The sequence below is a fragment of the Silurus aristotelis genome (assembly GCF_946808225.1).
Source record: "Silurus aristotelis genome assembly, chromosome: 11".
Classification (NCBI taxonomy): Eukaryota; Metazoa; Chordata; class Actinopteri; order Siluriformes; family Siluridae; genus Silurus; species Silurus aristotelis.
This window is the reverse complement of record NC_139584.1, coordinates 7,390,826-7,407,076: the sequence shown is the minus strand read 5'-3', so window position 1 is coordinate 7,407,076 and position 16,251 is coordinate 7,390,826. Positions and strand designations below refer to the sequence as shown.

At 37.5% G+C, this 16,251-nt stretch overlaps 3 protein-coding genes and 1 long non-coding RNA gene across 7 annotated transcripts; 3 read left to right on the top strand and 1 right to left on the bottom strand.

Annotated features, from left to right (window-relative positions):
* Positions 1–96: 96 nt before the first annotated feature.
* On the top strand, positions 97–2,609 carry cenph (centromere protein H). 2 transcript variants are annotated; one of them, XM_083555460.1, is made up of 10 exons: positions 97–234; positions 571–647; positions 767–822; positions 903–945; positions 1,037–1,105; positions 1,219–1,275; positions 1,472–1,535; positions 1,697–1,748; positions 1,938–2,095; positions 2,239–2,609. In XM_083555460.1, the coding sequence occupies exons 2-10, from the start codon at positions 571–573 to the stop codon at positions 2,323–2,325; spliced, it is 663 nt and encodes a 220-aa protein (XP_083411586.1). In that variant the 5' UTR covers positions 97–234; the 3' UTR covers positions 2,326–2,609. The 2 variants fall into 2 exon arrangements, with proteins under 2 accessions (XP_083411586.1, XP_083411585.1); XM_083555459.1 differs by having other exon boundaries at positions 900–945.
* A 336-nt stretch (positions 2,610–2,945) lies between these two features.
* LOC310733975 lies at positions 2,946–3,397 on the top strand. The gene is made up of 2 exons (XR_014535948.1): positions 2,946–3,172; positions 3,327–3,397. It is a non-coding gene; the product is annotated as an uncharacterized lncRNA (long non-coding RNA).
* Positions 3,398–3,421: 24 nt separating this feature from the next.
* Positions 3,422–8,862, bottom strand: pola2 (polymerase (DNA directed), alpha 2). 3 transcript variants are annotated; one of them, XM_083555372.1, is made up of 19 exons: positions 8,728–8,862; positions 8,415–8,539; positions 8,161–8,285; positions 7,814–7,899; positions 7,502–7,559; positions 7,291–7,400; positions 6,886–7,079; positions 5,687–5,775; positions 5,446–5,598; positions 5,259–5,321; positions 5,114–5,168; positions 4,904–5,022; positions 4,749–4,787; positions 4,583–4,656; positions 4,396–4,504; positions 4,186–4,292; positions 3,994–4,050; positions 3,789–3,915; positions 3,422–3,687 (listed from the first exon to the last, which is right to left on the bottom strand). In XM_083555372.1, exons 2-19 carry the CDS (start codon positions 8,497–8,499, stop codon positions 3,535–3,537), a joined length of 1,803 nt encoding a protein of 600 aa, XP_083411498.1. In that variant the 5' UTR covers positions 8,500–8,539; positions 8,728–8,862; the 3' UTR covers positions 3,422–3,534. The 3 variants fall into 3 exon arrangements, with proteins under 3 accessions (XP_083411498.1, XP_083411496.1, XP_083411497.1); XM_083555370.1 differs by having other exon boundaries at positions 4,904–5,028; positions 8,728–8,861; XM_083555371.1 differs by having other exon boundaries at positions 4,904–5,028; positions 8,415–8,508; positions 8,748–8,860.
* A 60-nt stretch (positions 8,863–8,922) lies between these two features.
* dimt1l (DIM1 dimethyladenosine transferase 1-like) lies at positions 8,923–15,223 on the top strand. The gene is made up of 12 exons (XM_083555443.1): positions 8,923–9,116; positions 9,274–9,347; positions 11,151–11,237; positions 11,331–11,392; positions 11,476–11,569; positions 11,664–11,713; positions 11,888–12,011; positions 13,072–13,164; positions 13,834–13,898; positions 13,994–14,057; positions 14,212–14,318; positions 14,415–15,223. Exons 1-12 carry the CDS (start codon positions 9,059–9,061, stop codon positions 14,455–14,457), a joined length of 921 nt encoding a protein of 306 aa, XP_083411569.1. The 5' UTR covers positions 8,923–9,058; the 3' UTR covers positions 14,458–15,223.
* The last annotated feature ends 1,028 nt before the right edge of the window (positions 15,224–16,251 follow it).

Sequence of the window (16,251 nt, the reverse complement as noted above, 5' to 3'; positions counted from 1 at the left end):
TTATACAGGATATAGTACACTAATATTTAAAGTAGAACTGTATTTGAGATGCAGCCTGTGGCGCACTGATGGCTGCACAGGAGGCGTGGCTTTGCAAAAGCAAGGCGTGGTTTAGTTTAAGTCGAGCCCAGTCCGTGTCACGTGACAAAGGACTTCCGGGCGGCGGCAAATTTGGTTGTTAGCAAAAACTCGACGGCTAGTCAGCGAGGTGATTAAAACAAACGGAAAACGACAGTAAGCTCTAAAGTGTATTTTATTATTATTTGTATGTGTCTCATTGGTTCGTATTGTTTTCTCATTGAATAAATTAACTTTTACTGCAAATTAGTGAAGCAAAGTACAAAAGTTTACGCATATTCATTGCGGTTTAGTTTCAAATCAGAATTGTTTGTATATACAGATTGTAATAAATGGTATACAAAATGTAAAAACAAGTCTGTTCCTCTGATTAATTGTCCTCTTTCCCCAAAAATGGCGTCCTGACTCCAAGCTTGTACAACTTAAAGTGATGGAAAAGGTAGCCATCTAACAACATTTCAGTGTAACAGATGTTTCCTTTTGTTATTGCAGATGGATTCTGAAGATACTGATGTTGCTGGAGTAAATGATCATCTCTCATCATCCATTTCACCTATCCATTTACTAAGGTGAGCTGGAATTTATTATATATAAATGTATAATGAGATATATAGGAATATAAAAGGCTTTTAATTGAGTACAAAACGCTGCGTGTGTATGTAATTACATTGTGTGTGTGTGTCATCAGGATGAAAGATATAATGTCCAACCAGTGCTTTGACATGAATATTAAGGTCAATATGGGTAAGCTAAGAAGCACATATCCATTAATATTTACAAACATTGTTTTTAGGATCTGATTCACATCTTTATTTCATCAGCAGGCAAACTGAAGTTTTCTGAAACATTGGATGCTGAAGCAGATCTGTAAGTCTTAATCTGACTGGGAAAAATTAGTCTTTTTCTCTATGATATGGCTTTGAAATTGAAACCGTTCTCTTTTTGTTATCGTCTTCAGGGCCAGATATGAAAAATCAATAGAAGAGGCAAGAACGTCACATTTCAACAAAACGCTGGCCCTACACCGGTAACACAACCTGCTTGCAAGTTTCCTGATCGTTGTGATTGTGTTTGTGTCACAGTGATTCAGTGTGAAGTTAAAGTCAGGTTGGAATTGTAATGTGGTGAACTGTGTTTTAGGATGCAGGTTTGGAATGTCATTATTGAGAAACTGATAAAGAAGAATGCTGGGGAAATGTGAGTACATTCAAGGATCAAATTTAATTTCATGTTTTCAGCGTCTTCCTTATTCTTATAGGCAGGTGTCCACAAACTTTTGGATATATAGTTTAGTAGCTGATGTAAAATAAATAATGAAACAGCATGTCAATGATTATGATAAAAGGCATGATCATTTTTATTAAACAAATCCTGTCATAATATTGTTACATAGGTCATTGAAGGCACTTGTTGATGAAAATGCCGACCTCTGTGAAAAGACCATGAAAGTAATAAAGGTATTGTTTTATATATTTGTTTGAAATATCGCTTTAACACTGAAATTTGTTAACACCTGTATGTTAATATTTTTGAATTTAACACCTAAAATCTGTCATTACATTTTTCATATATTGTATAAATCATTCATTACATATTTTATTTGTTCCATGTGATTAAGGAAACTCGAGAACTTCAGGACCAAATAACAGACATTCAAAAGGAGAGACTTGGTACTTACTACTGTTACTTTCTACAATTCTGTGAGAACCTCTGCTGTACATTTTAATTAGATTTTTCTGTTTCAATTGCTTCATATATTTAGAATGAAATAAACATGTCTTATATAAACCAATTAATGCTGGAACACTAAGCATAAGAAGGATGTTTTGTGTGTTTGACTGCATTGTATATTTTCCCAGAGCTGAAGGGTCTCATTAAGAACAAGATGCAGGAGATCAATGAGCTGAAACAAATGGGAGAGAATCAGGGTGAGGTGCAGAAGCGGGCCATGGAAAGAGCAGAGGAAATCCTGCAGAAGTACAAAAAGATAGCTACCATTTCTCAAAATGTCCTTCGAGTACGTATTGTTTTTTTGGCACTCTAATAGTTTTACATTAACATTTCACCCATACCATAAAAGATAAAAAAAACCCATCAATTAAGAAGTGACTTCTATATTAAACGGGAAGGTTTATTCCTAAAAATGTCTTTGTTTTCCAGGGAATCATCCTTGCAAGCAGGGTGAATTGGATCGATGATCCAAAACTGAGAGACATTGCCATGGGGCTGGAGAGCATTCCTAACTGAGGAGGACTTTTATAAACAAAATACACAATAACATACTGCCTACTGTATAGATCTTTATATAGATATTTTGTAAAATAAGTAAAAAATAGTTTGCTTGGTGATCATTTTTTACTGAACAAACCACACATGCCACACCTGTGGAATTTATCATATGGGAGAAAAAATGTCCAAGTCCACATGTACAGTAACTATTTTGTGTATAAATGTAAATTTTTGTGCTGACAAGGGAACCCTTCTCTGTGACGACACAAGATATCTTAAATATAGGATGCAGGTTAATCCGAGTTAAGAATGTAACAAACATGACCATTGTATGTGTGTACATACAGACACACTATATATATATATATATATATACACATACATATATATATATACACACATACATATATATACACACATATATATACACACATATATATACACACATATATACACACACATATATACATACATATATATATACATACACACTATGTATACATATGTATACATACTATGTATGTATATATATATATATATATACACATACATACACAGTATGTATACATGTATATATATATATATATGTATGTATATACACATACATACATACATACACACACATGCATGCATGCATGCCTTTACTCAGTTCTTCTGTCATCCTGGTGTTTTAAAACATTTTATTCATCATTAGTAACTTTTGTCCTGGTCAAACCAACTGAATCTGGGGTATAACCTGAGAACATTATCTTAGATGGAATGTTTACTTTGTATCAATTAAGTAAACTCTAGAGTGCTTATGGGATGGTAGGGGACTCCCACAAAGACACATAGAAAACTACTCACTGACAAAAACCAAGCTCAGGTTCAAATTGGGGCCCTGAGGCAGATCTTTTTTTTTTATGGAGTGAAAACTCATTTAGTAAAGATGTAAATGCTTAAGGTTGCACACAAGATGCATTAGTATTTCTCCATGATTTCAGTACCAAGACAAACATACGAGTTAATGTGATACTTAGTCCCACTCGTGATTTTCACTTCTGCAGTTTCCCAAATCTTGTTTAGAAAGCATTACTAAATTTCCAAAAACCAGAAAACATGGAGAAGTGCATGATTCCATTACTATACATTTTATTTTTTAATTTTTTACTGTAAAAAATGAATTAGAGCCATTAAAAGAAATTGTACATACAAATGTAAATCAATAAGTAGACACAAAACTGTTCTTTATACTTTCACCACCTGTGCTGCTATACAGGGGCTCACTCGCTTCCCTTCCTCGTGCACTGGGTTCTGCTGGATCAGTAAGCGCCCGTAGGTTCCTCCTACCTGCCCCTTGGTCAGACGTGCAGGATTGATGCACACGCAGCCAATCACATCCTGAAAAAGCAGTTTAGATGCTTAATTAAATATACGTGTTGGATTTATATAATATAATAATGAATACAATCCAATGAATATATTGGTAAGAGCCGCATTACCTTGATGAAATAGCGCAGTTCAGAAGGGACGATGAGAATATCGGGAGTGAGGGGCAGCTGGCCATACTGCTGGAACCTTTCATAGTCCATATTGACCTCCTCAGCAGGGGGGTATAGAGGGTAATAACTACAATGTAAACAAGAAACTTTAAGAACAAGCTAAGAGACAAGAAGTAAAGCTGTGCTATCGATATTTCCCACCAACCTCCTCTGAGTCAACATGTGCTTCATGATGCGAGAGAATCGGTCTGAGCCTGTAGCACTGCAACAATAAACATACATGTACAATTTCCTCCTCCAGCAGTGACAAGTAATAACACTTCAGATGTCACTTTATGTTTCTGCACTCTATACAATTGTTATAATTGTAATTATAATTAGTACCCCAAATTCTTACCAGCTGATTTCCTCAGCTCCCATGTGAAACAGAATGTCTGTAGATGTCATGCCAAATGCCACACCACCAATCAGGAGTGTGCAAGGATCTGGGGCTAAGGTCACTCTCTAGGGTGCAAAATCAGACACAGTGAAGTTACCAAAAGGGTTTATTTCCACTATACAGCAGTTTCTATTTCGGTTTCAGAGAAACATGAAGGGATAAAATTACTGGAACATCGTCTTTCTTCAAGTCTGGCAAAGTGAAAGGGGGTTGGGGGTAAATGTAATGATGATGTACATCTCGCTGAGATGGAACAAACACTAACTTGCAGCCTGTCCTGAAAGGGGGAAAAAAAATATATTAAAAACAGGAAAATGAACACACAGCAAAATGGACTAGTGTCTGTAATACACACCCTCTGGTTCCATCCACAATGCTCTCTATACATTTGGAGAAGATGGTTTCAAATGTTTCTGTTACCTGACCTTTCTGTAAAACAATCACAGTCTGCATGTAGTGATATTTAAAAAAAAAATTCAAACATAAAAAAATATATAATAACAATAATAATAATAATCTACCTCAATCTGCTCATGTTTGGAATCAACAAATGGTCCAAGCTGAGAAATAGAACATAAGAGATGCCATGTCAGGACAAATACATTAATACAGACAAGACATGAAATGAAAAATCTGCAGGATAAACATAATTCCATTATAAGCATGTTGTTCTTACCAGAATGCAGACATCAGGCCTGTCTTTATTAACGATGTTAATCAGGTCAATCAGAGGGTCGTAGGCCAAGCTGTCAGAAGGGGTGTATGGCCCACAGGCTAATAATACCATCACAGGCTCTGAGACTAAACCCAAAAACACAAGTACAATTTATAGAACACAGTGAGCTGCTGTGTATTAAAACAGGACAATTCTAACAGTTTTTCTTACGGTCATTCTTTTCCTGCTTTAGCTCCGGACTTGAGTAAAAGGGCAATGGAACACCCTGGAGAACATGAAAAGACAAGCGAGATAAAATGTAAAAGATATATTACAAAAATACAGTAATAGTGTTAATTCTATACCAGACACATACCTCATAGAGTTTGGAAGCAACAAACCTCGAACCAGAAGTGTTTAGTCCTTCCATGATGACAACCTGAAACAACAGCTCAGTTTCTAGTTATTGTTTACAATAAAACGGTATTAGTCTGTAATACCGATGTATGTACTCAATCCACCTCTATGAGGCAAAAATAACATGCATATACATTTGTGCTCACCTGTCCAGGAAAGAGCGAGTAGTCTTTGAGCTCGGACAAATCTACAGGCACCTGTCTGGCCCCGTGTTCCTGACTCGCCTCCAACAGTACTGACTGAGCGTTCAGCTTCCCGTTACTGTCACAGCACACCTGACCTAACACAGATACGGTGTCCTGCACAAAGATACCAAGCTGAGTTAAACACTGTAAAAAAAATATATCAAAGTTAGCAATCAGATCAGGAAGCAAGTGCTTGATGTACCTGAGCAGGAAGCGAGACTGGAGAAAATTCCTCTATGCTGAAGTGGGATCTTAGCTCCTCCCCCAGCAAGTCAATCTTCTCAATCAAAACTGAAGAAATCGCATAATAAGTCTATACTACTCTGAAATGTATATTCTTCCTTATAAACTTCTATGATGGGAAAAAAATGTATATAATGGTTTAAATAGAGGAATTATTGTGAATGAAAACTGGGTTATATTAGACAGGCTACAATTCTTGCCCCTCTTCCAGGTGTTCTTTTCGTCCATCTATTCTCTGATCTTCTGTACTTTAAGTGTGTAAAGCCTGAGCTAATGCTTTTAACAACCAATAATCAATATTTTACTTTCTATTCCAGAGAAACTCCATTCTACTGTCAAAAATGTATGATATTCTAAAACAAACACAATTCAATTATTATTATAAGCAGATATTCTATTGAGAAAACAACTTATTTCACTCTAGTAAAACTCGATGCAATTTTACTATGACTAAACTAATTTTTTTTTTTTATAGAAAACGTAATTCAACTCTTAAGACAGGATTTGTTCTTGCTAATTAACCTCTATTCTGATAAAACAGCTTAATCATACAGCGATCAGGCATAACTTTATGGCCACCTGCCTAATATTGTGATGGTCTCCTTTTTGCTGCTTAAACACACCTAATCCGTCAAGCATTAAAAGCATTAACTTGTTCAGCAGTTTAAGCTAGAGTAGCTCGTCTGTTGAATTGGACCACAAAAGGCCAGACTCAGCTGAATCAATGAGAATTGGCTGCCCATGACCTTGTCGCCTTCCTTGGACCACTTTTGATAGATACTGACCACTGCAGACCAGGAACACCCCACAAGAGCTGCAGTTTTGGAGATGCCCTGACCCAGTTGTCTAGCCATCACAATTTGGCTCTTGTCAAACTCAAATCCTTATGCTCGCCCATTGCTTCAAATACATCAACATTGAGGACAAAATGTTCACTTGCTGCCTAATGTAGCCCACCCACTAACAGGTGCAATGATGAAGAGATAATCAGTTATTCACTCACCGTCATAATGTTAAAATGTCATAATATTATGCCTGATCAGTGTATATAATTTATGTCACTTTGGCTCAAATAGGGGACATTTTGTGATATACAAAATACTATCATTGGAATTACTGTGCCATTCTGGGCAGGAAAAGTTAATAAAGTGGACATACCATCTCGTATATCTCTGAGCCTCTGGAACATGTATTTATAGGAGCTGGTGAGCGAGTCTTCAGGTCCCTCAAAAAAATCCACGTGCACTGCAGTCTGACCCTTCCCTGTCCAGCGGGGACCCTGCACAGCACCGAATGTGGCCACCACCTCCCCACGTGCACCACGCGCACTGTACTTCTGAGAAGGCGTCGCACTGTGAATGTACATGCACACGCACACAGTTAATAGCAAGCAGTTAAGCACAGCCTAAAGTGAAAGAAATAAGCATTTCACTTGTAGCACATTTGTAACCTGAAAATCTAAAAAATAAAATTGATTAAGATATCAAGAGCAGCTGAACCTATACAAATCAGCAGGAAAGGCATTATCAATGCCAGGAGAGAACAGTATGTGTGTAGATTTACCATGGAGAGAAGCTGGCAGGTGAGAACAGCAGACCCGGACTGGACAGTCGAGCAGCAGTGCGTTTGGACTTGGGATGTTCTGGAGTGGTGAGAGTGCGCTTCTGAGAGCCCTGAGACACACACACACACACACACACACACACACTAAAGCAACCGCAATGAGACCATTTAAAAAAAAAAAAGAACTGTCATTCAACAAAACATGTCCCACCTTCCCTGGTGTTGTGTAGGAATCTAGTAAATTCTCTTCTTCCTCTTCTGCTTTAATTCTGGTCAGATAGGGATAAGAAATCCACCAGGATGTGTACCAAAACTCAAGCAATGCACACATCAAACCTAACAGCAGACCACATTGTGCTGTGTATATACACACACACACACACACCTAAATAACTAAGCAGCTGACACCATGTTACTATTGTGAGATGGAGTACTCATCTGATTACCACAGACTTTTACACACAATGTTACATAATTACTGACAAAGTCTAAGTGAGAACACTATGCAATAAAAGAAGGATACAGGTCCTGGATGGAGTGAACATCCCTGGTGGTGCTGAACTTGCTGCTCTTTGATGAGACTTTATTCTTCAGCTTTTTGTTCAAAATCTGCAAATAAGTAGTGTAGGTGTACAGACTAATCAGGAAGGATTTCTTCATGTTTCTTGTCCTACTTTAGCATTTTATGCTGAAATACAGATTGGTACATGAAAACAGGTTTATTTTAGTCAAGCTATGTGTCTTGTCCCTTTTAGGTGTTCTTTTCTTTCATAGTTTTTCTAAACATGGTCTCTAAACTTTACTTTACAGTCTGGGACGAACTCATCAGAGCAGATGTGTGCAGGGAGGATAAACTGTTGGTGTGCTCACCTCATGCTCGAATATTTCCAGGTTGTTGAGCGTGAGCTTCAACTGGCCTTTAGTGGTGCTGAAAGCGACCCACTCATACACAATATCCTGTCCCTTCAGTCTGTGGCACATACACTGCTCCAGCACTGGCACACACACACACACACACACACACACACACACACACACACACAGAGATACAGACAGACAGACAAGTAAACATGAATGTAAACATGAATGTAAACAAAATACTGAGTGGGTGCGTGCGTGCTCACTTTTGTCCAGCACCGCGTCCTCCTCACAGGAGATATCAAACGTCTCCAGCTCCAGTCTCAAGTCTTCCGCCGTCACCGCCGCCATCGTGTCCGGCTGGAGACAAAAACTTCGCGTTTTTATTTTTCTTCAATTCAATTTTACAGGAAAACAGGAAAACTCGTCATGAGGACAGAAGACTGACGCGCTTTCACAAAGCACTGTGTGCTAACGGCTAACGTTAACGCGCGAGCCAGCAGGAACAAGCTTCATCCTATTTCCCCAAATCAAAAACAAATCCTTAAAATATTATCTATTTTCTTATCTCTTCAACACGAAATAAAAAGCGTATTTACCTGCTCGTTGTGATAAAAATCACTCGCACTCTGTCACTACTATCGCTGCTGTGGATTATATGACAAATCAGGATTGCCGCGAAAACAGCATCCAGACGTCACTTCCGTTCTCTTTGTTTCCACGTTCGCCACTAGTTGGCAGTAAAGCAACGGCAAAAATAAAACCCAACGCACTTCTCATTTACAGCCGAGGAAGGTACAGTCTTCCTCTCTGACGTAATTCCGGTGTCACACGTGCTGAGAAAAGCTCGTACTTTGGATTAAAAACTTTGCAGTTTTCTCTGCAGGATTTTGGGAGAGGATTTATCACAATGCCTAAAGTGAAAGCGGAAAAGAAATGTCGACAACACCAGGAGGTGAAGAGTCAGGGTGAGTGCTGGTGAATGAAGTCGTGGGAGTCGGGTTTTATGAGATCTGTGTATAATGTCAGTCAGCTGTTTGGTAACGAACAGTCATCAGTGTTCTCAAAAATATCAAAAAACATTCCTGTGATGCGTGAATGTAGTGAATGATGTTTGTGTTTCAGGGATCATGTTCAATACCGGGATTGGGCAGCACATTCTCAAGAATCCCTTGGTCGTAAATGGAATCATTGAGAAGGTAAAATCTGCCTGCTTCTCCCTATTTATCACTAATAATCCGTATAACACACCGATGCCCAGATTTAGGCCCCTTTTTGTCATTTTAGTTTGATCTTAGATGTTTAATAAACTATGCTAGTTGAAGGTGTCTGGGTTGAAAAACTACCAAAGTACTCTAGTAAGTCAGACCAGAACCGCAGACTAAATTTACCAAATTGTCCTTACAGAGTAATATAGGATATGATTAGACATTGTGTCCCAAATCTCTTGTACATATGGGGAATTTAACCCAAAACATCTCCTCTACATGATTGCCATTTCTTTATAATCACCCAGAGAGGCATCTCTCCCAACATTGCCTCCCAATTTGGCAACAGATTTTTTTTTTTTTTTCCAGAGCAAGCCATGATCATGATTTTAGTCATTATTATTTGTCCAAGGAATTTATAAAAGCTGACTGGATAGATACAGTATATACACTATCTGGACAAATTTGTGAACACCTAACATTTTTGTACATCCCATTCCACACTTAGTGCCCATTCACTGTTATAATAACTTTCACTCATCTGGGAAGATGTTCCACTTGGAGATTTCTGTGAATTCAGCCACAAGTGTTTTAGTAAACTTGGGTACTGATGTAGGGTGAGGAGGACTGGGGTGCAGTCAGTCTTCCGATTCATCACAAAGGTGTTCATTGGGTGGGTTGAGGTCAGAGCTCTATAGCTCTTGTATAGACCATACAAGATCTTCCACTCCAATGCATTTAAAGATAAACCAAAGCTGTCATGCTAAAACAGGTTTGGGTCTCCTAGTTTAAGTAAAGGAACAAATTTAATGCTACAGACATACAATACAAAAATAAATATATGAGTGTGGAAGACACTTCTAAATAGTGTTTCTATCCCCTATGTATTTTGACACCCTGTATATGGACAACACATCAAGTTAATCCCTTCGTGAATGATGTTTATTCATACTTCCAGAATTATAACACACCATTGTCCAACCATCACATAATGGTATCAGGAACAGGTTAGTTTTTTTATGAATCTGGTTTGAAAATACATATATGTGCAGATAATTTATCCTGTTCTGATGAACAACACTTTTTAATATGTGCATCATCTAGATTGGTGTCTTAGAGTATCTTCTTCTTTCGGCTTCTCCCTATTAGGGGTCGCCACAGTGGATCATCCATCCCCATACCCACCTGTCCTCAACATCTGCCTCTTTCACACCAACTACCTGCATGTCTTCCCTCACCACATCCGTTAACCTCATCCTTGGTCTTACTCTTTTCCTCCTTCCTCCTTTCTCAGTATTCTCCTACCGATATACCCCATGTCCGTCTTCTGCACATGTCCAAACCATCTCAATCTCACCTCCCTCACCTTGTCTCCAGAACATCCTACGTGCGCTGTCCCTCTAATAAAAAAAAAAGGTTGTATAGTATTAGCTAATCACTTAATCATCAGTCAGTTGTGTTACAAAGTTAAATAACCAATGCAACTAAATGTGATTATATCAAGCAAGAGGTTTCTGGAGGTGAGAATCTGGTAAAACTGATGTCTATTCCAGTTCATGATGTTTCATACCTGTTTGAAAAGGTCAGATTGTTCTTTATTTAAAAAGGCTGGCTCTGATATAAGGGGAATAAAACACCAGCTGTTATTGGAAAATTGTCTTCAAGGTGATGACTATACTTGCATTATTTTCTATAACAGCTCACTTTATATGTATTACTTACTTGCATAGAAAAACAAGTTTCTCTTGACCCCCAGAGTGATCGAATGATTGTTTACTGATTGTGTATCATCAGGCAGCCTTGAGACCTACAGATGTGGTACTAGAGGTTGGACCTGGAACTGGAAACATGACCGTGAAGCTTCTGGAAAAGGCCAAAAAAGTATCAGTGCTTTAATATTGTTGGTTTTATGTCCTGATTCTGAACAAAGATAAATCATACTAATTACTTTTTTTATTTTTTTATTTTTTAAAGGTTGTTGCATGTGAGCTGGACACCAGGCTTGTGGCTGAACTTCAGAAACGAGTGCAGTGCACGTAAGCGATTTCGAGCTTTATTTTGTACCTTCGTTTGGCTTTTTTTCTTTTGGCTAAATTATCCAGTGGTTTGTTTTCTCCAGACCAATGCAGACAAAGCTTCAGATTTTGGTTGGCGACGTTTTGAAGACCGAACTGCCTTTCTTTGATGTTTGTGTAGCAAATTTACCCTATCAGGTGACAATCCAGAAATGTGTGTGTATGTGTGGATTTAATATAAGTTTATTTCTTTTACATTTTAACACTAACTGCAGTGTAATGTATTTTACAGATATCATCACCATTTGTCTTCAAGCTACTCCTTCACAGACCTTTCTTCAGGTATGAAAAATAGACAGACATGTTTGTTCCCTGATTATTCTGAATCAGAAAAGTACACTTTTCCCTAAGCAACTACATAAGAACCTTATTGTAGCATGACCCCTTTTTCTGATCAGCTCCAGCTGTAGTACCAGTAATGTTAGGCTCATTTGGAGTCCTCTGTGTGTGAGACAGATGTGCAGTGCTGATGTTCCAGAGGGAGTTTGCCATGCGGCTTGTTGCGAAGCCTGGAGATAAGTTATACTGCAGACTGTCCATCAACACACAACTACTTTCCAGAGTAGACCACCTCATGAAGGTAGGGCTTCTGTTTTTATTCCAGTGTAGATTTACAGAATCTTATGTCACATGATTATCTGTAGCAACAGCTCTGACATAATTTCAAGAACATGCACATAGGACAAACCTGCCCCATATACAGATTTCAAAATGTTTACACAAGTTTTAAGTGAGATGTTCTGTATGTTTGAAGGGAATCTTCAGCGTAACAGTGGTTCAGCTGAAATGAAGTTTTTATTTTTTATAAAATTATACAATTAATTTATGTATTACAGTCAAAAAAATTAACACGAGAGACTCATCAGGGAGTGATAATTTTAAGGACAAATAAGCAAGCTATAAATAGATTAGTCTTGCAGCTCTTGTGCTTTTTAATCAATAAAAAATTGTCCAGAAAGTTCGATTTTATATTCTTTTGCTTCTTTCGGCTGTTCCTATTAGGGGTCGCCACAGCTGGTCATCTGTCTCTATACCCCCCTGTCCTCTACATCTGCCTCTTTCAAACCAAATACCTGCATGTCTTCCTTTACCACATCCATGAACCTCCTCCTTGGTCTTCCTCTTTTCCTCCTTTCTGGTGGCTCCATTCTGGTGGATATACCCCATGTCCCTTCTCTACACATGTCCAAACCTTCTCAATCAGGCCTTTCTCACTTTGTCCCCAAAACGTCCTACAAGCACTGTCCCTCTAATAAACCCATTTCTAATCCTGTCCATCGTCGTCACTCCCAATGAAAATCTCAAAAAATCGCATCTTCAGCTCTGCTAACTCCAGCTTTATCTCCAGTCTTTTACTCAATGCCACTGTCTCTAAACTATACAACATACAAACATTGCAGGTTTTACCACAGTCCTATAAACATTTCCTTTAACTCTCACAGATACTCTTCTATCACAAATCACTCCTATCACTCTTCTCCACCCTGCCTGCACTTCTTTCTTCACTTCTTAAGGTTTATGGTATAATTGGAATAAAACACTTTGGGGAAAATCACTGAGTTGTAAACATCACACCCTGCTGCAGTTCATCATGTAATCAGCGGACGGAAGGGTCACATGATTATGCTTTCTTATTTCAGGTTGGGAAAAACAACTTCAGACCCCCTCCTAAAGTGGAATCTAGTGTGGTTAGGATAGAGCCCAAAAATCCACCACCGCCCATCAATTTTCAGGTTTGTTCACCTTTAACTGTCTCACAGCGATTTTTTCATGTGCATTAGAATTTTTTAAACAGGAATGCACACCAGAACGATGGTTTGTGTATAAAAATATTGACCGAAATTTGTAGAGCGCCACCACAGACCAGGAAATCTTTTAATTGCTGAAAATATGAATGCTATTAATGCTAGACGGGTCAGAGCTGTTTTGGCAGCAAAAGGGGAAAACATTATATTAGGCAGGTGGTCATATATATATATATATATGCCTGGTTCGGGATATATGACCTCAGTAATGAGCAGAGACATAAGAAAGGCAGGTCCTTAATAGAGTGAATAATGTAGCAAGGGTTCCGGTTTCTCATTTTATAGCGCTACAAAAGTCCCCTCTATTTAAACACAGTAGAACCGTACCGTAGAAAGTAGACAAAAAGCATCCACTCCCAATACAAGCAAAACATTAATAAAAAAAAAAAAAAAAAAAAAAAAAAAAGGTTTTCATTAAAAATGCTTTTTTTTTATTTTTTATTCTACAACTTTGATCAGGCTGTTGTTTTAGTTGCAACATGGGGTTTTGTACAACACTTTCAGATTATTAAGTCAGTGCAGTTAATTTAACACTAAATATGAACTTTAGGTTATATGTATTATTTATTAAAATGTTCGATTTATCTCTAACTGCAGGAATGGGACGGTCTTGTCCGAATCGCATTTGTAAGAAAGAACAAAACTCTAAGCGCAGCCTTCAAGTAAGTATTTATTTCAGTTGAACGACTTAACATCTGTCAGCTGTACCTACAAGCAAACATCTTCAGCTCTGTCTTGTATTTATTTTCCCTTCAAGATCCTCTGCTGTTGAGCAGCTTTTGGAGAAGAACTATAGAATTCATTGCTCCATGCACAACATAGTAAGTAAAAAGTTACTCCCAATATTCATCAGAATATTCTCTATGGTACATAATCTGAACTTGCTCATATTTTCTCAGTGGTGCTGTTAATATATTTCTGGCACATTTGGTGTCTGACATTAGATTTTTGGCCACTCTAATATTCTGTTATTAGGAAGTACCACAGGACTTCAGCATTTCCCAGAAACTTCAGAGCATTCTACAGGAAGCTGATTTTAGTGAAAAACGGGCACGATCAATGGACATCGATGACTTCATGGTGTAAGTGAAGATATTTTGGACAAACCTTTTCCCCCCAGAAGTAATCTTAATATAGATAAATAATTACATTGCTTCTTGTTTCTTTCTTGCCCTCAGACTACTTCATGCATTCAACTCTGCTGGGATCCACTTTTCATGAAGCTCAAACACAGGACTGAATAATGATGTTTGATAACGCATTTTACTTATAGTGCACCTTATAATTTGATGCTAATCCCAAGGTGCAATGAACAATTTTTCTTCATTATAAATAACACAGTATTTCACAGAAATAACTTTTTTCTGTGTGTTTTGAACCCGTTTCTACAACAGTGTTTTAGTGCCACGTTAAAACAAGATTACAAGAATAAAGTCGCTGCGATTTGAGAAGTAAAATATGTTGAGAATAAAGTCGAAAATATGAGAAAAATTGTTCAAAATATGAGATGGAAGCGTTTAATATTTTGAGAGAAATTGTAGAATTGCAAGAAACGTTTTGCATAAAAGGGATGTGGAGGATTTGGTTAAATCCTACATCAGGTTAGGATTTAGCAATAACTAAATACTTTGTCTCCTGGTGCATCAGCACAGAACTATAATTAGTAAATGGACACTGCAGCAGTTATGTGGAAAACTTTATTTATTCATAAGAAAATATCAGACATTGTGGAAATTGCCTCTCTTGTAGCATATTGCTACAACTTATTCTTGCAAGGTTGACACTTTTTCTCAAAATATAACATTTCAAAATATGTCTTAAGATTTTTTTTAGTGTGGCACTAAAACAGCATCAAACATTTCAGAACTTTAGTTTAACTGGGGTTGAGAACAACCCGGAGTCAAATTTCTTATTACATACTCTTTAAAGTTTCAATGAAAAGCCACAAAATGATTTGCATTCAGTGTAAACAAAGTGTGGTATGTGTGTGAAAAAGTTGCTAGGTTTGAAAGTGAACAAACTCTGATCCATGGTCTCTATTTGAATAGAACTGTATGTGCAAATTTTGGATGTCAGAAATTAGAAAGAAAAGCTGGACAGGATACATGCCATGTCTGAGCTCTGTCACACCAAGAAATGATTTAAAGACTACAACTAAACAAATTTAAATTACATCACACATTCATCTATAAGGGAAAATGTCTCTGTTCCTATAGAACAGAACATATTGCAAATTAAACAAGATTTATTGAGAATAAGAGCAACTGCATTATTGTGCCTTGAACCGAAATGACATCGGAGTCTAAAGATTCCCACCCCTAATTTTATAAAAGAAATGTAAACAGTAAAACACTACGAGAGGAGATTAAGAATTCTCTGGATCAGGAAGAGTATCAGGAAAAGCTGAACCTCTAACCACAAACAATAGATTTTTTTCCTATCTTAAAAAAAAGATGGTACAGTTAATATACTTCTGTTGCTTTCATAAAAGAGGAACTTATACTTCTTAACAAGCTGCACGAAGACTCGTGTTGGTTTCTTCCTGTCATTTAGCCACCTTCTGGAAACAATCCTTTTGGGTAAATGTCTTAGATTGTTCAAATGCTTTATAGGATGATTTCAGGTGTATTGTACATAAAGCTGAAGAACTTTCATAGCATTGTCAGTACCCTCAAATTCTCAATACCTGTACTAAGTACTGGTACCAATGCATGTGTACCCCACATACAATAAAATTTTCCGCTTCCAAATATAACAAGCTTTCTTTTATGAAGCAAACACATTGGGTTTTTATCTTAAAATACTACGTACATCACTTCTTTTTAACAGTATAGCTAGTCTTGTCTTTCTGACTACCTGGTTCTAAAGTTGTCCTCCTAGTGCTTGGCTCCAATGAGGTTGGGTCTGGATTTGTCTGTACCTGCACTGTCCCACTCTCCTGAGGCTCTAAAAGAAAATATATCATAATATTCTTGTCACGTCAGTTTATATGTCACCACCAGAGTTTGGTGCCAA

What these genes read in the sequence shown, in the direction of transcription:
- cenph (XM_083555459.1), top strand. Translation starts at nt 571, where the DNA reads ATGGATTCTGAAGATACTGATGTTGCTGGAGTAAATGATCATCTCTCA. An exon ending in AAAACGCTGGCCCTACACCG is followed by an intron (nt 1,106 to 1,218) that starts GTAACACAACCT and finishes ACTGTGTTTTAG; the next exon opens with GATGCAGGTTTGGAATGTCA. An exon ending in TTTCTCAAAATGTCCTTCGA is followed by an intron (nt 2,096 to 2,238) that starts GTACGTATTGTT and finishes TTTGTTTTCCAG; the next exon opens with GGAATCATCCTTGCAAGCAG.
- pola2 (XM_083555370.1), bottom strand. Translation starts at nt 8,499, where the DNA reads ATGGCGGCGGTGACGGCGGAAGACTTGAGACTGGAGCTGGAGACGTTT. An exon ending in TGGAAATATTCGAGCATGAG is followed by an intron (nt 7,900 to 8,160) that starts GTGAGCACACCA and finishes ACTTATTTGCAG; the next exon opens with ATTTTGAACAAAAAGCTGAA. An exon ending in CCTGCCAGCTTCTCTCCATG is followed by an intron (nt 7,080 to 7,290) that starts GTAAATCTACAC and finishes GTACATTCACAG; the next exon opens with TGCGACGCCTTCTCAGAAGT.
- dimt1l (XM_083555443.1), top strand. Translation starts at nt 9,059, where the DNA reads ATGCCTAAAGTGAAAGCGGAAAAGAAATGTCGACAACACCAGGAGGTG. An exon ending in GAGTAGACCACCTCATGAAG is followed by an intron (nt 12,012 to 13,071) that starts GTAGGGCTTCTG and finishes TTCTTATTTCAG; the next exon opens with GTTGGGAAAAACAACTTCAG. An exon ending in ATTGCTCCATGCACAACATA is followed by an intron (nt 14,058 to 14,211) that starts GTAAGTAAAAAG and finishes TTCTGTTATTAG; the next exon opens with GAAGTACCACAGGACTTCAG.